We start from the raw sequence: 21330 nt of genomic DNA, 5'->3' as shown, positions 1-21330 counted from the left end.
GCTGCGAGGATTCACCGGTTTCAGAATTGGGACCGGAGGGTATGTATGCATTGTACATGCTCTCGGCCAGTGGGTGTTGCTTTGCCTCCATACACTCGTATGGAGAAAGGTCACGCCCTCCAGTGGGGACAAGTGTACTGAGAGAGGCCACGCGTACTGACCATGAGTATGTATAACTCACACATACCCTCCGGTTCCCGGGTCTGAAGGGGGAGATTCCCCACAGTGCACAGTGGAGAGATTCATAAGTTTTCATGCCTATGGATTTGGACCAGACATCAGATGAACTAGCTTGTTCGTCAGGTGAGATGAGTTTTAGGCTTGCTTAAAAATCATCACCCTTACCAGGGTCACACAGCTGCATAGCAATACATGCAGACGCACACTCCGGTCCCGAGTGCCAGGGGAAGTGCCGAGTATTCAGAAGTGAGACTCGTGCGAGTTTCTCGCAAGTGTGACCCCGGCCTTAGCAGTACATTGTCCTGTATTAGCTGGGAACAAAGACTCATTTGCACAGAATGATTACATTGATTATTTTTGGGCACATAGATGTGAGTTCGGCATGTTTAGACGGGCTAGTAAACTACAGACAACTGATCCAGATAACAGTTAATTTATAGCTAAATGATCCTGGCCATTAAGGTGTGGGAAGATTATTTCCTATATTATCTTGACAAAATGTCACCTTTCAAGTGGTTCCTGGACGCGGCGAATGACGTGATACGAAAGAATATTTTTGACCAAGATGCTTTTGTCACTAACACTTTGTATAAGTCGCAAGGTACCAGTGTTCTGCAGGAAGTCAAAATAGTGAGCAATGACGGCCTTCAGCTCACTAATACTCTGACAAGACTGTATCTGAGAAAAACAGAAAAGAACACAAAACAACAAGCTGAAACATTTTTGATGATAAAACAATGAAACATATACTACAATGAATGGTGGATTAGGTCTCTGAGTGTAAAGGCAAAACTAAAAGATAGAAGGAGGAATAAATGAACCACACGTTCAGTATTTCACGACAGTTGTCGGTATTTGTAAGCCAAAATCTGGAGTGAGGCCGGGATCACACTTGCGTTTGGCTGGTCTGCGTACTTCTTCCCTTAAGCTCCGCCTACGCTTCGCTTACTTACACATGCGTCCTGCGTACCTAACTTTAACATTGGGTACGCAGAGACATGTGTTGTATGCAGATGCATCCCCATGCTGCGTTTTGACGTGTCCGCGGACCGCACAGAAATGCAACATGTTGCGATCGGCGGGCACGTCACAACACCGCATGCGGACACATCCGCAAACAACGCATGTCCCTGTGTACCCAATGTTAAAGATAGGTACACAGGTTGCATGCGAAAGTAGGCGGAGCTTAAGGGAAGAAGTATGCAGTCATACGCACACCAGTCAAACACAACCTGAATCCCTTCCAAGAAACCGCACCTATTTTTCCGCTGCGGTTTTTCCCACAGCGGTTTCAAACCGCATGGAAGAAGCCAAAACCGCGGAAAAATCCGCAAAATTAATTAGCATGCTGTGGTTTTTACCGCGATGCGGTTTTTGGCGGTAAAAAACCGCATCAATGTGCACAAAAAGTGCAAAATGCATAGAAATGACTGGGAAGCTTATTTTTAGCAGTTTTATAGTGAAAACTGCGGTAAAAACCGCTAAAAGAACACTGTGTGTGAACACAGCCTTATTGTTCTACTCCTGGGTTTGACTTACAAATACGGATGTAAAACACTGACCAAATGCTGAGTGTGTGAACTGGGCCTTAGGGTGTAACTGGCTTTAAAGTAACAATTACATCAATATTTCTTGCTGCAGGGGATCTGGTTTCACCGTGGTCACCTGCTTATTGATACACATAGGGAAAGATTCATCAAGTTAAATGCACCAGAATTCTGGCACAAACCTACAAGAGACAAAATGAGAAAAACCCTGTTGTAATTAAATAGCGAAAAACAAAACATAACTGTGCTTAACCCCTTAGTGACAGGGCCAATTTGGTACTTAACGACCAAGCCAATATTTACCATGCTTCATGAGAACTAAAGCAATGTGGAAGGAAAAAAAATGAACAAGTTTCTTTTTTCACAAAAAATTTACTTTGGAACCAATTTTTTTTTAAATTTTCACAAGGGTGTCAGGAGAAAATGGACCACAAAATTTGTTGTGTAATTTCTCCCGAGTACGCCGATACACCATATACGGGGAAAAGCCACTGTTTGGGTGCATGGCAGGGCTCAAAGGGAGGGAGCACCGTTTGGCTTTTTGAACACAAAATTGGCTGGAATCAATGGAGGCGCCATGTCACGTTTGGAGAACCCCTGATGTACCTAAACAGTGGAAACACCTCAATCCCGCACCCCTAGCAACCACCGCCCCAACCACACACACAGCCCCCACCCGCCAAAACTTTAGCCCCAACCCCTAATGGGAAAATGGAAAAAAATACTTTTTTTATTTCATTATTTTTACCTAACCAAGGAGGTGATAAAGGGGGTTTGATTTACTATATTTTTTTTTTATTTTGATCACTGTGATAGACCCTGTCACAGTGATCAAAATGAAGCAATAGGAAAAATTTCCTATTGTTGCCGGCAGGCAGATCTCTGCTGGCGCACTGCACATGGGCCTGCCATTTTCTCCCAGAAGGAGACGCAGGAGACCTGGGGGACTTCACGGGGTGGGGGGTGGCAAGGATATCGGAGGTACCCGGGGGAAGGGGAAATCGGGGGACCCTATTTCTCTCTCCTCTGATGTGCGATCACATCAGAGGAGAGAGAAATTAAATGGAAAAATCAGACTTTTTTTTTTTTTTTGCAGTCGCCGTTATACCATTAACGCATCACTGGGGGTCGGTAAAAACCGACCTGAATCATGTTCTCTGGGGTCTCTGCTATCCTCAGTTGCCAAGACCCCAGAGAAATTCAGACTCTGGGGGGCGCTAAACCCTTATAAACCAGCGCTGTGGTTTAAGTACCCTTAACTGCTGCCGTTAAAAGACGTATTGGCGGTCGTTAAGGGGTTAATGACTTGCACCATATTAATAATGTATTTTAGATGCTTTCTGTGCCTTGTCCGACAAGGGGTCATGGCATAAAATGAGATATCGACAAATTTTTAGCACTAAATAAGACAAAAGGGGGTGTAATCTTAGATTGATTAGACAGTCTAAAGACATGTCAGAGTCATCGAACAGCATGAATCACCGACAGATCTGGGATTACTTACCCTCTCAAAGTTCAGTGCAGAATTTGTTTTGCTGCCGCAGAGACATCATATCAACATTGCTGCAATCAATCACTCAGTTCAGCAATTGTCTGCAGCGCTGTGGATGTGACGTCACTGCCTCATCCGATTAACAAAGTGTGGTGCATCGATGAGAGACAGCGCTGGTGCCACTAATCTAAGTTACCTGACCCAAGTATTATACTCACCAACTAGATCATCTTCAGCTGTTCCCAGCGCCACTACCGTCTCGCTTCGCCATCTTATGACTAACTTCTGATTAACCGGTAGTCAGAGGTAATGATCACACGCTCTCAATGTAAGCCTATGAGACCCTCGTTCTGGCTGCCATCAATTTACATTGAGCTGTGACTTATGGCTCTTCCAGCAAACACAAGAGCGATCAAGCAGGTCACAACTGGCAAAAGACCTACAGGAGCAGTGCAGAGAACAGAAGATGACGGCAGGTGGCAGGTAAGCATGAGACTAGAGGCAGGGAACTTAGATTAGTGGCACCAGTCCAGCTGTAAACTAAAAAAAATTAAAAACGCTGGAGTGATGCTTAAAAGTTAGCCAATGAATAAATCCTGATTACCGGCACTGCTGACGAGTCCCACTGACCTGGAGGGCTGCAATATCTCCCTGGGCGTTTAGACAGCGGAGGATCCTTGGGCCATGTCGAACCGCAGCAGTAAAAAAGATAAGGAGACGCCGGGGCGCGCCTCTGCTACATCCAGGATGGCACCAGCAAACAACAAGTCGGCTGGTAGTGGAGCGATGGGAGCTGCTGGCAGGCTGGAACGATATGCAAGGGTGCCTCCTGCTGCTGCTCGATCGCCCAGTGCACAGACTGAGGCAGACGCTGGATGCAGCGTGGAGCTGGAGGATCATCTCTCCAGGGAGGGAACAGTGAGTAAACTGGGCCCCCCTTCAGCCCAACATGTGCAGACACAGGGGCCTGTGCTGGAGGAGGAAGGAGTGGGGGATGGGGAGCAGCCGGAGTCTGTGACTGCTGAGCCCACACTGGGAGAAATCCTCGCAGCAATTAACTCCTGCAATACCACACTGGCCACTCTAAGTAATCAAATGGAGATTGTCACCAAGGACATGGCCTGTATTAAACAAGAGCTGCGAGGGGTGACTGCCAGGGTGGGGGAACTGGAGGAGCGTGTTGGTGCGACGGAGGATAAATTGCCACCAATAACACGGGAGCTGGGAAAAGCCACGCAAAATATTACAATACTGCTGAACAAGGTGGATGATTTAGAGAACCGCTCCCGTAGAAGTAATCTGCGACTGGTGGGGGTTCCGGAGAGGACGGAGGGGACTGACTCACTTGGCTTTTTTGAAAAATGGCTAATGGACACCTTTGGTAAAGATGTTTTGTCCCCATTCTTTACTATTGAGAGAGCACACAGGGTCCCTACGCGTGCCCCCCCGCCGGGAGCACCCCCGCGTCCCATCTTGCTTAAGCTCCTACACTTTAAAGATAGAGATGCTATCCTGCGCAGATCCAGAGACATTAAGGAACTTGCTATTAATGGGAGGAAAGTCTCCATTTTCCCTGATTTTTCCCTGGAGGTGCAGCGTAAAAGGGCGCAATTTATTGAGATTAAAAAACGCCTACGTGACTTACAGGTGACATATTCCATGATGTACCCTGCTAGACTGCGGATTGATGTGAATGGAGAAACGCACTTTTTTGATACGGCGGGAATGGCGCTGTCCTGGCTGGATATTAATGAGAGGTCCATGAGGAGGAAGAATACTTGAAGTTCTCCCTTTTTTCGCCACCAGGTGTTGTTACTCCTTTTTGTCTAGGACGCTATGCTGGTATAATTACTACTGTTCATTCCATTTCGGATTCAGGGCGGGAGCTGACCGGATTGCTGTGGACACTCGTTACAGTGACAAGCTGTGGACCCTTCTCCCTGCATGGACTCTGGGCGAGTTTTCTAGCCCTGATTCTCTCTATTTGAGAGAAATGTGCAAGTTACACTTGTGTTTGGGGGTAGGGGCGCTGTGCACTGGTGTGCAGTGCTCCCTCTCCCTCCTTTGTTTTTTTCGTTTGTTGTTGTATTCCCTAATTGTTCTGTGGGATGTGATGTGCGTCAGCCGTGTCGCCCAATTCATTGTACTGAGGGATGGTGGAGATTGCCTCTCTCCCTCGGGAGTGGAGTATGTTCCGATTTCTCATTTTTTAGTCTGCTCTTATGGCGATATCACTTAATATTGTAGCGTGGAATGTTAGGGGGCTCGGGGATGCAAATAAGAGATGTGCTATATTTACTAATATGCAGAAATTTCTCCCGGCTATCCTGTGTATGTCTGAGACCCACATGGTGAAAGATAATATTCATTGGCTAAGAAAGGGATGGGTTTCACATGAATATCATTCCACGTACTCGACCCATGCGTGGGGTGTCAGTGTGCTGGTGCACAGGTCCATCCCCTTCTCATGTACTAAATCAGTGGTTGACCCTGGGGGCAGATTTGTATGTTTGCTTTGCACGTTATACGGTATACAATTTATTTTGGTTGCCATATACATCCCCCCGCCCTATTCAGTCGAACCAGTAAAAAGAATCTTGTCTATTTTGGGTTCCTTTCCCCCTGCGCCGACTCTTCTAATAGGAGATTTTAATACATATTTGCATCCCTATTTGGATAAGTTGCATTCGGGAAACATATCAGAGGATGCAGCCTCAACCTCATTTGCTAGAACGTTAGTGGAGCTGGGTATGGTAGATCTTTGGCGTGTCCAAAACCCCACAGCCAGACAGTTTTCCTGCTACTCTAGCTCCCACCACGCTATGTCACGGATAGACCTGGCCATTGGGAATACACTCATGACCCCATATGTACGAGGGGTGGCCTACCTGCCTAGAAGTGTATCTGATCACTCGCCGCTACATGTCACACTTTCATGGGGACACCCCCTCACCCTATCTAGACCTATCTGGAAGCTTAATCCCTTCTGGATCCAGCTTATAGGGGGATCTTTGCATGATGCCATTCTAGAATATTTTCAACTTAATGAGTACTCTGCATCATCACACATAGTCTGGGATTCCATGAAAGCCTATGTCAGGGGCTTATATATTAGAGAAATATGCACACGGAAAAGCCAAAATAGACGCTACACCCAGAGTCTGATCCAGGAGGTGTCTGTTGCGGAGGCTGCGGTGATACTCAACCCGACAGAGGAAACTAAAAAAGCTTTGGAGAAGGCACAGGGGTCGCTCAGGGAAAACCTCATGTCGGCGGCAGCAAATAAACGTTATTTCCTCAAACAAAAATATTTTATAGAGGGGGAGGGAGTAGGACATTTATTGGCCACGGTCATTAGAGCACAGGACGGATCTTCATATATCAATAGGCTAAAAACGGACTCGGGTGGTCCTGTGACAGACAGTGCGGACATAGTGAGTGAGATAAGGAGGTATTATATGCGACTATACACATCAGATTGCAGTCTCACGGAGACTGAGATTGAGCAGTACCTGGATGCTCTCTCTCTCCCTGCATTGGCTGATAGCGATAGGGATTCATTGGATCGGGACATCCTGTTGGAGGAGTTGGAGGAGGCGCTTGGTCAGATGCAAAATGAAAAGGCTCCAGGAATGGATGGCCTGCCTGGCGAGTTTTACAAAACCTATGCACCCTTACTGCTACCTAAGCTACTTAAGGTATTTGAAGAGGCTGAAAGGCAGAGGGTCCTCCCGCCATCTATGAGGGAAGCTTTGATAGTTTTAATATTAAAGCCCGGAAAGGATCCAGAGGTTCCGGATTCATATCGCCCGATTTCCCTATTATCAACAGATGTTAAATTATTGGCCAAGGTACTCGCCAATAGGATGTCCCGAGTTATCTCATCTGTTATACAGAAGGATCAGACGGGATTTATCCCAGGCAGAGCCACATCTATGAACCTTAGGAAACTATACTTGGGGATTCAACATAGTTCTGGGGAGTTGGGGGGAAGAGCAATTTTGTCCTTAGACGCCGCTAAGGCGTTCGATAGTTTGGAGTGGGGTTTTTTGTGGGCGGTACTTCGGAAAATGGGCTTTGGACACAGATTTATAAATTGGGTGAGGCTGTTGTATGGCTCGCCGGTGGCGAAGGTTGGGGCTAATGGCAGGGTCTCTGAGTCTTTTCCTCTTGGGAGAGGTACTAGACAGGGGTGCCCGCTCTCGCCCTTGCTATTTGCTACTGCGGTGGAGCCATTGGCAGTTGCAATTCGGAAGTCCAGAGAAATAATGGGATTCAGATGTGGAACTGTGGAGTTGAGGATATCATTGTACGCGGATGATTTACTTCTATATTTAGATAAGGTACATTCCTCGATTTTGCCGGCAATGGAGGTCATTCGAGAATTTGGGCTGAGGTCTGGTCTTCGGATTAATTGGTCCAAATCAGCTTTAATGCCGATAGACCCTCTCCCGGCGGATTTCTCAGATTTGCAGATACCGGTCCCTGTAGTTCGGAGGTTTAGGTATCTGGGTATAATTGTTAGTCCTGCCCCGAAGGATTTTCGGGCTCTGAATCTGGAGCCCCTGTTGCAGCGATTTAGAGCAAAAGTACATACTTGGTGTCGCCTGCCGTTGTCGAATATTGGTAGATCTAACTTAATCAAAATGGTAATGATGCCACAATTATTATATTTGATACATAATTCTCCGGTGTGGATCTGTAGGGACTTTTTTGCAAAAATAAATACATTATTCCGGGAATTAATTTGGAAGAAAAAACAGGCTAGGATTCGCTTGGAGATACTGCAGCGAGGGAAGGAGGAGGGAGGATTGGCGGTGCCAAACCCATTCATATACTTTATAGCCTCCCAGATGCAACATCTTAAGGGTTGGGGTAGAGACGGGGCGTGTGACAATGGTGGTGATATTGTGAGGGAAGGATCGGTATGGAAATATCCAGGGTGCCGGTTGGAGGTGGGAAGACGGCAGATAAATGGGGCACGATACCCCAAGTTGGCTATGATTTTCAAGGTGTGGGATAGGGGTAAGTCTCTTTTGAAGATAAATGGGCCTACGGAATTGTGGCCATTGTGGCGAAATCCGGATTTGCAAGAGATCAAAAAGCTGGTGGGGTTCGGAAGATGGGAAGATAAAGGGATTTATCTGGTGTCACAAATTTTGCAAAATAATACTCTTAAGAGTTTTGAACAATTGAGAACAGAATTTCACCTCCCGCACGTCTTCTTTTATCAGTACTTACAGCTAAGACATGCATTGGAAAAACAGAGAAGGACAAATCCGGTGATAGTGACACATAATCAAACACTACATATGCTACTTACATCTGAGTCTTCTAGGGGACTTATCTCTGAATTATATAAAAGATTATTACCTGCCCATCTGGAGACATATCCACTGACTGCTGCTAAGAATAAGTGGGAACGGGACGTTGGCCCCCTGACGGAGGACCAGTGGTCCGATATTCTAGAACAGGTCCCTAAAATGGCGGTTTCTGAGTGCCAGCGGCTTTCGCAAATATATCTCATTCACAGGGTATATAAAACACCCAGCTTATTATTTAAAATGGGACTTAGGCCCAATACACAATGTGATAGGTGTGGGCAGGATGATGCCCACTTGATGCATGTTATGTGGGAGTGCGGGCACATTGGGGATTTCTGGAGGCAGACCCTGGGACTCATAGCCCAAGTATACCATATCACAATACGACCGTCACCTCGTCTATGTTTGTTGAATTTGTGGGAGGAGGGGGTTGACCCGGACTCTGCAGTGGCCCTGGGAATAGCACGCATCCTGTATCAGGCAAGAAAGATACTTGCATATCATTGGTTGGATCCTATGCCACCAACATTGTCAGAGCTTAAAAATAAACTAAATAATGTCATCAGATTGGAAAGGGGGGCTTATTTAAAAAGAAATGCATTAAGAAAGTTTTACAAAATTTGGCAGCCATGGATGGAGTCACCGGGTCTCCCCTCGGGCGCACTGGTACGGGATGCGATGTTGGACCAGTTGCTGTTGTGCTTGCGATGAGGGGATGCTTGGGGGGTGAAAATAAAGTCTAGTGCCCTTTGTGGCGAAGTAGATTTTGAGTGGCGCGGTGGGAGGGAGCTGGGGTGGATTGGACCTGATATCCGTGGGGGGCGGGGGGGGGGCGAAATATGATGCGGAGTGGCGCGGCTGGCGGGGATGGTTTTCCCGCTGAAATGAGGCACTGATGTATAATTTTGATTTTTGTTTATAGGCTCAATTTTATGCAAATATCTGTGTTTTGAGATTTCTTCTTTTTATTTATTCTTACACAGGAAGAGTTTTACCCTTTAAATAATATTTGCTCTCAATGTAAATTTTACTAGCTATATAAGATGTCATATTCTTTCTGTATTGATTCCTGAATGTTTAATAAAAAAGATCTGATTCAAAAAAAAAGTTAGCCAATACTTACTTTTCCCATTTCTGACATGGGACTTTCCATCTAATGATGCACCACATAAGTTAAATAGAATTTCTGTAAGAAGAAATGGTAAATCTGTTCTGCACAGATTTATCTATAATAATAAATGCCCTAAGCAACTTCCGGTTGTAACAACTTCCGTCCAGTTGTAACCGGTGACGTCACCGCACACCTCTTTCCATGTTAACCCTCAACACACACACTCCACTCACCTTTCACCATCTCCACTCACTCTTTCACTCCACATACGACCCTTTCTCTCACTCCGTCTCTCATACTCAAGCCGTCATCGCCGCTGATCCACGATCCCCGACATCTTCTTCCGCCGGCGCCATCCTGGATCCAGACGTCCTCCACGCCGGCGACACGTTCTTGCGGCGACGCCATTTTGGATCGCCGAAATCCCGCGATAGTCAAGATGGCGTCGCCACAAGAACATGTCGCCGGCGAGGACGACGTCGGGATCCAAAAAGGCGTCGGCGAAAACTCGCGACATTTCGCCGACGCCATTTTGGATCCCGACGTCGTCCACGCCGGCGACATGTTCTTCCGGCGACGCCATCTTGACTATCGCGGGATTTCACGATACTCAAGATGGCGTCGCCGCTAGAACATGTCGCCGGCGTGGACGTCTGGATCCAGGATGGCGCCGGCGGAAGAAGATGTCGGGGATCGTGGAGCAGCGGCGATGACGGCGTGAGTATGACAAACGGAGTGAGAGAAGGGGTCGTATGTGGAGTGAAAGAGTGAGTGGAGATGGTGAAAGGTGAGAGGAGTGTGTGTTGAGGAGTGTGTGTGTTGAGGGTTAACATGGCAAGAGGTGTGATGCTATCGCATCCTCCCGATGCGATAGCATTGGGCCATAATCTAGTCACTAATAAGACAGCTGATAAGTTCTCTATTTATTTAGTTCTAAATCTAAAGAAAGAAAAAAAAATTCCATAAGGCACCACTCCATTGTTCTATTTTTTTTTATTGCACCACTGGAGTAATGCTTTAAATCTAGTTCCCCTGCCCCTAACCTCATACTCACCTGCTGTCGCCTTCATCATTTTCCAGCGTCGTTCCGGTCGCTCCACAGTGAAAAGTGACCTGCCGGCGGCTCCAGTGTTTCATGGAGAGCGCTGGTGGTCACTTTTCAATACAAGTCTATGAGATCCTTGTTGACTTGCATTGAGAGCTTGTGGCATAGTTTCTGACTTCAGGCCAGACAGAAGTTACGGGAAGAAGATGCAGTGCAATCGGAGGAGCCCTGAAAAAACGGTGAGGACACAGAGAGTATATGACCGGGGTGGGGTGGGGGATTTACATTTAAAGCGCCACTCCAGCGCTGGAAAAACAAAACAATAGAGTGGTGTTATAAGCTGACCATAAGCCATGGGTATTGAGAGCAACCAAAACTTGTAGATTTCCTATTCTTTACCTTCAATATTGCCTGCAAGACATTGGGATCTGCTACATCCTCTAACATTGGTTGTGCGTGGTGGGGATCATAAATAAGGCAGTAGAAGAGAGTTGGTGAAAAAAAGCTCGGTGCTGGCCCCCCATGAACCAACGCAACTGCCACCATTCTGCCAGCTTCATAGTACAGGTCATCGGCTAGTGCTGTGGGATGAGAAAAAAATGCACATTATCTGGTAAATGAATTCGCATAATAGTAGACTAAAATCTACTCTATATACTCGTGTATAAGCAGAGTTTTTCAGCACTTTTTTGGTGCTTAAAACATCTACCTCAGCTTATACACGAGTCATTGTCCAGAAAGCCAGCGGGTGATGGGGAGCAGCGGCAGGAGCTGGCGGCTGTGGCTAAAGCCTATGCCGCTGCTAAATAGCGCGCACAGTGACAGTTGCAGCCACTGGCTTGCAGAAGACATCATACTCACCCTCCTCCGCGCCATTGCTGCATCTCCATTGAGCCCGACACCACTTCCTGTACTGAGCGAGCATGTGGCCCCGCTCAATAAGATAATGAACATGCACGCGTCTCGACTCCCATATTCATTCCTCAATGAGCGGTGCCACATGATCGCTCAGCAGGAATAGCTGCCGGAAGTCGGCACCAGCGAGATGCATCGAGTTCACGGCGGGGGGGGGAAGTAGGATGTTTTTTTTTGTAATAGCAAGCATGCATACCAGGACGGGAGGGGGAAGCCCATGCATACAACGATGGGGAGGGGGGGGGGGAGCCACACATAACAGGACAGCAACAGAGGGAGCCACGCATACCAGGACATGACGGGGGAACCTCGCATAACAGGACAGCGAAGGAGGGAGCCACGCATAGCAGGACAGCGAAGGGGGGAACCACGCATAGCAGGACAGCGAGGGGGGGGGAGGAGTCAGGCATAGCAGGATAGAATGGGGGGGGAGCCACGCATAGCAGGACAGGGATGAGGGGACAATGCATACCCTGCTTATACTCGAGTCAATAAACTTACCCAGTTTTCCGAGGCAAAATTAGGTGCCTCGGCTTATACTCAGGTCGGCTTATACTCGAGTATAAACGGTAATTTATCTCATAATTGTAACCAGTAAGAAGTTACTGCTGACATGAAAATGGACTGGGACTGTCTGATGAGGACAACCACTGCTCTATCGGGGCATACAGATGGCATAAAAGGCTGTGTACGGAGAGATTCTTTTATGCAAGCAGTTTTTATACTGGCGCGCTCATGAACGGCCATTCATCTGAAACGCCACCATGTATGTAAGGGTTGTCTCCCTACAGTGTGAAGGGTGTTCTCTAAGCAGGCTCCGGGAAAAGTAGTTCTTAATACATTTAATTGCATTTTACAATGAATTTTCCATATTCCTAAGAATATAGAAGATAAACACTGCCTAGAATCATAATATGCTTATCTTCCGTACTGCACCCTGGCCCTCACCAATAACATTGTGGATGCTAATGTGAGCAGAAAACGATGCACAAAATACACAGAAAACCTTCGTAGTTTACACATTGTTTTTCGTGCCAAGAGACAACACGGAAGACAATTGCATCGCAGTACACGGACTTTCCGGTGGCTCTCCTGACCCAAGAAATACATGCTGTCACACTGGGGCCAGGAGAGGCACCGGCCGGCCAGTCAGATGTACGATGTGATAGTCGTTCGAGTTACAAGGCCGTTTAACTGCGCCCTTACACTGTAGAAAAATCTGGTAACATAGGCTGCAGACTGTATGTCCAACACTAGCTGAACAATACACAGGCAGCCATCACTGAATCACACTGGAAATATTATACTCACCATTTATATTTAAAGAAAGGTTTTTATGCTCAGGTCCTTCAAACAAGTTGGAATTCTGGATGGCATCAAGTAGCAGATGAAAGTAATAGGTCAGAGACATTTCCTCTAATCTGCCTTTGTTACTGAATTTAATTTGTAGAGTGTTGTACGGAGAAAAACGTTTCCTGCGGAAACAACTGAGGGAACTGTTCCAGAGGGATTTGCTCTCCACTTTTATAGTGAATATAGAGTTATTTATCTGAGACTTCAGCTCCTTCAGGATATCAGAAATATATTTCGGTGCCTGCCTGGTGATATATAAAAAAAACAAAACAAAACAAAACAAACCAAAAAAAAAAAAAAAAAAAAAAACAACATACACAAGCTGGGTAATCATACAAGGTACAAAAACGGATATAATTTAATAATAAAATGAAAACCATTATATTAAATGTTGCAGAAACCGAGGCAGCAAACTACACCTGGGGATGAGTCCTGAAATTTACCTTTAAATAGAACCTGTCAGCAGAATTTTGTAATGTAAAGTGAAGACCTGACTGTAATGGCGCTGTATTAAGGATTACGTTGATACTTTTGTTGAAGAAATCTGCTTTGTGAGTCTTCTTTAGGCTATGTGCACACCTGCAGGAATGTCAAGTGCTTGACAAGTGCATAGTGCTTGACAAGTGTGACCAACTTTTTACTATTGATGCTGCCTATGCAGCATCAATAGTAAATGATAGGATGTGAAAAATAATAAAAAATTAAAAAATATTGTTATTCTCAATGACGGTGCCATTTTACTGAGGACCAGCCATGAACTCAGTCTGCTATGTGCAACCCACAGCAATGCAGACGAGATTTCAATCAGAGGATGCAGGTCACTGAAAAAGCAGTGACCTGCCATTGAAAGACTATAGACAGGCATAGGGGCTGGGAAATTACAGACTGGAGGCAGGCAGAGAGGCCGGGGAACCCACAGACAGAAGATCCAGGACAGGAGAAGACCTAGAGCACAGTCCGGCAGTCCTACTTTGATTTAAAAAAGTTGACAAGGACAACACAATGCAATTAAAATAGTATTCAACTTTTGAAAATATTGAAAGGGACACCAAGCCAAGCAAAATTATTGACCTGCAGTTTGGGAGGTGGAGGGGACCGTCTATCATAACTACTGTAACAAAAAAAAATCTTCAGGTCTTTACAATCAAATAGGTATTTCTCCACCATAGCAGTAGTACATACACAGGCACAGCACTTCACGGTGACCCTGTATTGGTACTTACTTTAAGAGAACTTGCCTTGATGCTGTAGATTGCCTTCTACATTTTGGAGATTGCTGTTCGGCTTCAAACCCTGAATTAAGGGTTTTCGAACAATTAAGAGATGCAGGGCGTGATCTTTTTACTGCTATGAAAAAAATACCAAAGGAATAACAATACTTCAGATCATAATAGTTACAGAAAATAAGCAGAGAGAAAAAAAAAAAAAAATTTCTAATTTATTCAAAACATATCCTTGAATGCAAGTGCATGTCATTTCCAGTTACAAAGATCAAAAAACGCTACTTTTAAAGGAATCTGTCACCAGATTTTTGCAATGTAATCTCAGAGCAGCATGGGGTAGGCATTGAGGCCCTGATTCCAGCAATGTGTCACTTATTAGGCTATGTTTCAATACAATGAGTATTTAGTCAGCAGGAGATTACCACTGCCCAAACTAGATACCCATATGCCTCCTAGTCCAACCACGTCCCCAACACTGATTAGCAGCTTACTTTCAATATACAGTGTACATAAAAAGCTGCTAGTCAGTGGTGTGGGCATGATAGCATTCTGAGCTCTGCTAGATCTACAGCAGTGAAAACTCTGACTGTACCCTAACTGCTGCACAGAGTAAAGTAAGTAACATCAGTGGAATCAAGGTCTCAAATTGGTGACAGTCTCTTTAAAAGTTGCATGCCCTGTTCTATACTTGCATTTTTGGCAGAAGTGAACACTGTTTGCAGCGCTGGGGTCTTGGGTTTAAATCCCACCAAGGACAACATCTGCAAGGAGTTTGTATGTTCTCCCCGTGTTTGTGTGGGTTTGTTCCCACACTTCAAAGACATACTGATTGGGGCTCACAATCTACATTCCCTATGAGGACAGCGATGCCAATATCTGTTAAGCGCTGTGGAATTATTGCTACTATACAAGCGAGTATAATAGTTAGGTATATACGTAAGCACACAGAAAATGTCATGAATGGCTTCAATTTAAAAGGAACCTGTTACTTGATTCATGCTCCCCAAACCACAGGCAGCATGAACTGCAGTCTGTGCATTGTGCAATTCCCATGGAATCGTACTATACTATTATGTAATCCTAGGGGTATAATTGTGTAGGTGTATCCTCATTGCTGAAGGATGTTTCACAATGTCTTCCATATAAGATGAAAATATGGATTTTTGTGATAACTCACCGTAAAATCCTTTTCTCCGAGACGCTCATTGGGGGACACAGATACTGTGGGTGTATGCTTCTGCCGCTAGGAGGCTGACACTAAGTGAAAAGAAGAGGTTAGCTCATCCTCCGTCGTATACACCCTCGCCCCTATTGCGGGCGGAACTCAGTTTGGTGCCAAAGCAGTAGGAGGACAACAAAATCAGCCTTAATACAGGTACAACATGTCCAGAAAAGGATCACCCTTATATCACATAAATAAATACGTATTAACGTATTGCTCAATCGATCCACCCTGTGGTAGGGGGACGGAGAGCTCTGGGGCTGATTCAGGACATCCGAAAAAGCGCTGTTCAGGTCTGCTCCATGCACTCCTGTGCTACGTCCTGTTGCGCTTGCGCTCGTATCCGTGGAGTACCGACCATAAGGGAACCATCGTCAGAGGAATCAGCCCCATTCGTCGCAGGAAAGTGTACGTGAAGGGTTACTCCACGTGCTTGCCTGTTGTTGGTTCGGGGGAGAGCGGGCCGTAGAAAGGAACTGTCGCCCCCTTCACTCCGTTAGTTAAAAAATAAAAATTTACAGAAAATTCAAAAATAAAATAAAAACGGTGGAGTCTGAAACCAGACCCAAGTGCCTCCTATAAACACTAAGTAAGAACTGGAGAATCTCAACCAGGGAGAGGGTGTATACTGGGAGGAGCTAACTTTTTTTTCTGGTTTACTTAGTTGTCCTCCTAGTGGCCAGCAGCATAACACCCACGGTCTCTGTGTCCCCCAATGAGGCGGAGAAATCCATATTTCTCTTTCGCCTCATTGGGGGGGACAGATACTGTGGGACGTCCTAAAGCAGTCCCTGGGTGGGAGAGTTGAATCACCGATCCAAGCTACATGCACCTCTTGTTTAAAAGGTGCGCCACCGCTGCTTGTGGAATCCTTCTACCCAGGCTCGCCTTTTCCACACGGTGCACCGGTGCTGGACAAAATTAAGGCAAAACAACATCTTCATTAATGTGAAAAGAGGGCACGACTTTCAACAGAAAAGGAGGGGCTGGTCTGAGGACCACTTTATCCTTATGGAAAGTGAGGAACGGAGCTCGGCAGGATAGGGCCGACAGCTCTGAAGCCCGCCTGATGGAAGTGATGGCCACTAGGAACAGCACTTTACAGGAACGGTACCTCAAAGAGATATCCTGAAGCGGTACAAATGGAGCTTCCTGCAGAACACTTAGGACCATGTTAAGGTCCCAGGCGTCCATAGGCGCCTTATAGGGAGGTACCAAGTGGGAGACTCCCTGAATGAAAAGTCTTCACCTGCAAATTGGTAGCAATTCTGCGCTGGAACAGGACGGATAAGGCCGATATTTGTCTCCTGAGGGAACTTGGGGCAAAGCCCGAGTCTAATGCTCTACCGACTGAGCTATTCGGGCTCTCTAAGCCCGACTGGAGAAAAGCCAAGATGTTGGGGATCGAGAATCTCAGCAGAGAAACACAGCAGCCTCGACTCCAAGCAAAGGACACCTTTCCAGGTGTGGTGGTAAATTCGTGCTGAAGCAGGCTTCCGGGCGCTAATCATTGTAGCGACCACCTCGCTCCCGAACCCGGCTTGGGTTAGAATCCAAGATTCAACGGCCATGCCGTCAAACACAGGGTCCCTGAGTTTGGGTGGCAAATTGGCCCTTGAGACCATAGATCTGGGTGCTCTGGCAAGCGCTAAGGAACGTCGGCGAGCAGCTGCATTAGATCTGCATCCCACGCTCGACGGGGCCAGCAGAATCGCCAGCACCCCTTCTGTCTTGATCTTTTTGATGACTCTCGGAAGTAGTGGCAGTGGGGAAAATAGATATGGGAGGCGAAACTGGTTCCATGGCAGAACCAACGTGTCCACCGCAAATGCCTGCGGGTCCCTGGCCTGAGCGACATATGTGGGCACCTTGGCCTTCACTCTGAAAGCCATCAGGTCCACATCCGGAGCTCCCCACAGTTGACAAATCTGCTGAAAAACTTCGGGATGTAGAGACCAATCTCTGGATGCAAGACCCTGCCGGCTGAGAAAGTCTGCCGCCCAATTTTCCACGCCCCAGAATGTTTACAGCCGAAATCACAGAGTGGTTTGCTTTGGCCCACTGAAGAACGAGCCCCATCTCGCGCATGGTTGCTCTGCTGCGGTTGCCCCCTTGAGGATTTATGTAAGCCACCGCCGTGGCGTTGACCGATTGAATCCGAACGGGGCGGCCTGCTAGAAAGTGATGAAACTTCTGCAGAGCCAGCTGAATTGCTTGTATCTCCAATAAGTTGATCGGGAGGTGTGCCTCCTGTGGCGACCACCGTTCCTGGGTTGTGTGGTGGCGAGGAGACTGGCGTCGGTTGTCATTACCAGCCAGTGATCTGGGGGGGAACGGTTTCCCCTGGGCCAGAGAGGAACTGGTTGTCCACCATCCAAGCGGCTGCCTGACTTGAGAGGACAGTCGGCACCGCTGATCGAACGTGAAAGGATTCTTGTCCCAGGCTGACAAGAGGGCGTGCTGCAGGGGGTGAAGGTGGAACTGGGCGACAGGTATCGCTTCCATTGCTGCCACCATTTTCCCTAGAATCCTCACCCCGGATCGGATGGTATGAGGGACTGGTTGGCGAAATGTCCGGACACCCTGCCGGAGAGCTAGCGCCCTTTCCTGAGGGAGAATTACCAACCCTCGGCAAGTGTCAAAGATCATTCCTAGGAAGGAGATCCTCTGAGCTGGCACAAGGGATGACTTCTTTGCATTGCCAACCATCCTAGGCGGGCAGGAGTATCTAGCGTGATGTTAACCTTTTCCACGCATGCCCATATTCCGCTGCACGATCATCCACAACCCCCAAGGTCTGATTGAGGGCTTCTAGGAGGCTGTCCACTGTTTCACATGACACTGGAGTATCCAGGTCAAGGGGCTCGCCTGAGTCCAATTATGAGGTCTGCTCGCTATCAACCACTGGTGACGGGGAGCGAGAGGCAGAACTTATGGATGCCAAGGCACCGGATGGACTGGGCGACAGTGTGGATTGGTTTCCCTCGGGTCTGCCTGGAGTGAGAGCGGCCCCTGCAGGCGAGAGGCTCTTGTGAGGTGGAGGTCCCCTGTAAGCCACTGTCCCTGCCCCCATCTGAGGCCTGAAGGGACTCAATTGCATGAACTGAAACAGTGATAGGGCCCACTCTGGGGGGCTTGGCACATTGGTCGCGGTCGCAGGGGAGGACGGACACTGAGGTTCTGTTAGGCGTCGGGTTCCGGGCGCTGCACAGCGAGAATCCCAAGCCTTGTCCTCTGTGGTCTGCCCACACCAGCATTGTGGGTCCGGTCGCAGGGAAGGGCTCCTGGGTGCGTTTGGAGTCGCCGGCTTTGTATAATCGCTTGCGCTGCGCCCGCGGAAACGCAGCCCGACAAGAGATGCATGCTGCTTCTTCGGACATGCTGTATCTGTCCGCTGCTGAGGATAGGGGGGAAGGAGGTAGCACCTCGTTTTCCCTGTGGCCTCCCGGGCAGCACTTACTCCTGTGCCCCGCCGTTCCTGGACGCCTCCGCACAAAAATCGCGCGCCACCAGCTGTGGGGCAGACCCCCAGCATATAACCCGGTCCAGGGGCGGTACTTCCGGGTCTGCGGCCTAGCCGCGCTCCGAAGCCGGGGGCTAAAGCCGCGGCCTCAATTTATCCCCTGCCCGCGACGGGAGGGCCGACTCCATGGCGCCACAAAAAAAAAAAAATGGCGCTACCTACTGGCGCAGGCTTCTCCGCACCGCTCTGCAGCCACTGGCATCTGAGAGCTAAGGGCTCCAGTCCCGGATCTTTGCCGCAGGAGCCCTCCCAGGACCTCTCCTCACTGACGATCCTCTTCAGCTTCCCAGCTCAGGTATATGAGGGGGCCTTGACAAAATAGGACTGTGCAGGCACCCTAGCTCCATCTAACCCTTCAGGGGGTGAGGAGAGGGACCGTCCGCCGCCTTGCCGCACCGCAGTCTAAGCATTGGTGGAGCAGTGGGGGCCTTTCGGACTAGTCTTGTGCCTCTGTACAGCCCAAGGTTTCAATACATAGGGGTGGTCAGGGCTAAGTCCGGCATTGTGTCCCACGTCGCGGGAGAGGATACGTGGAGGGACACTCGCACGTGCTCGCCCGTTAATGGTTTGGGGAAATCGGACCCTTTCAATAGGATCCGTTGCTCCTGTCTCATCGTCATAGATGGTAAAAATAAAATAAAAAAAAAAAAAGGTCTGGGGAAAACGGCCCAGATATGTCCCACGGTGCGGGAGAGGATACGTGAAGACGATTCTCAACACGTGCTCGCCCGTTGATTGTTTGGGGAGATCGGACCCTTTCAAGAGGGTCCGTCGCCCCTGTCTCATCTTCATGGGAAAAGAAAAAAAAAAAAAAAAAGTCTGGAGCAAAACCAGACGTGTGTGCGTCTATGGACACTAAGAAAAAACTGAGTTCCGTCCGCAATAGGGGCGAGGGTGTATACGACTGAGGAGGAGCGAACCTCTTCTTTTCACTTAGTGTCAGCCTCCTAGCGGCAGAAGCATACACCCACAGTATCTGTGTCCCCCAATGAGGCGAAGGAGAAAACTAAATCACAAAAAACATCAGCAGAATATAATACATAGAAGCAGAAGTTAGTGCTTTAAAAAATACATAACTTTGTGATTGTCATCGAATGACGGAAAAGTTATTTAAAAAAGAAACAAACAAGTGCTGTGGAGTTACCTGGAGAGCAGCCGATACTTCGACACTCCGCACATTCCCAGATCTGGTTCATCTGCTCCACTGAGGAGCAAGCAATGTGAGTGCCACTGGATCCGCAGCACTGGCAGCGCACCACTTCCCACTTACTGTGAGGGAACAGATACAAATACAAAACTATTACGTCTCTATGCAAAATGAAGCAATCTCCCCCTATTACTTACCTGTGCAATGTCTGCATAAAGGTTGATCTTGATAAAATCTTAAAAAAAAGGGGTTGTCTACCATTATCCGCCCCCAATCTGTCTTAGCCTCACACCAGCGTATTTGTTATTGCCTTTTACTACATTATATACATCTAAGCCAGTGTCACACTTGCAGTCACATGAGAGAGTATGTTTCCATTTTCTTTCATCCAACTCTCTTTTCTTTCGGTCTCATGACCCCTCAATGGTGTGTGAATGGCTCGGCAGTCATCTGTCTCAATCTAGAGCTACGAAGGGGACAGATTGGAGAAAACACCACCATGAAAAAAAAGGAGATTTTTGTGTACTCACAGTAAAATCTCTCTCTCTTAGCCTCTAATTGGGGGACACAGAACCATGGGTGTTATGCTGCTGTCCACTAGGAGGCGACACTATGCATAATCTGAAAAAGATTAACTTTGGCTCCTCCTCTGCAGTATACACCCCTGGACGGCGTCAGCCTTCTCCAGTTTTGTGCAAAAGCATTAGGAAGAACTAACAAACTACATAACCATGCCCGTAAGAAGGCAACTATGTACGAGCTCAAAGAACAATATGAGAACTCAACCGTAAACAACGGCCCATAAGGGCAACAGGGTGGGAGCTGTGTCCCCCAATTAGAGGCTAAGAGAAAGATTTTACGGTGAGTACACAAAAATCTCCTTTACTCTGTCGCCTCATTGGGGGACACAGAACCATGGGACGTCCCAAAGCAGTCCCTGGGTGGGAAGCAATGGACGAATATTGTGCTAACAGGTCCCTAAATTTGGGGCACTGCCGCCTGCAGAACCAGTCTACCCAGGCTCGCATCCGCTGAGGACTGGGTATGAACACTGTAGTGTTTCGTAAACGTGTGTAGGCTAGTCCAAGTGGCCGCCTTACACACTTATTGTGCCGAAGCCTGGTGCCGAATGGCCCAGGAGGCCCCTACTGCCCGTGTAGAGTGTGCCGTGATACCGGCCGGAAGAGGGGAACTGTTAAGTCGGTAGGCCTCATGTATGGTGGACTTGATCCACCTGGCAAGGGTAGC

General features: G+C 47.6%; 1 protein-coding gene across 1 annotated transcript in view; it reads right to left on the bottom strand.

Annotated features, from left to right (window-relative positions):
• G2E3 (G2/M-phase specific E3 ubiquitin protein ligase) overlaps positions 1-21330 on the bottom strand; it is an 86794-nt gene that overhangs the window by 21149 nt on the left and 44315 nt on the right. Inside the window, exons 9-13 of the mRNA XM_073577801.1 lie at positions 20080-20204; positions 14191-14314; positions 12926-13212; positions 11099-11280; positions 686-858 (exon numbers count right to left, since the gene is read on the bottom strand). Coding sequence (XP_073433902.1) covers positions 686-858; positions 11099-11280; positions 12926-13212; positions 14191-14314; positions 20080-20204 — 891 coding nt within the window. The remainder of the gene's footprint in view (positions 1-685; positions 859-11098; positions 11281-12925; positions 13213-14190; positions 14315-20079; positions 20205-21330) is intronic.

The sequence above is a fragment of the Dendrobates tinctorius genome, unplaced genomic scaffold, assembly GCF_039654945.1.
Source record: "Dendrobates tinctorius isolate UK_male_01 unplaced genomic scaffold, ASM3965494v1 ptg000057l, whole genome shotgun sequence".
NCBI classification, from domain to species: domain Eukaryota; kingdom Metazoa; phylum Chordata; class Amphibia; order Anura; family Dendrobatidae; genus Dendrobates; species Dendrobates tinctorius.
The sequence above is the reverse complement of the archived record's forward strand: the minus strand, read 5'-3'. Positions and strand labels throughout refer to the sequence as shown.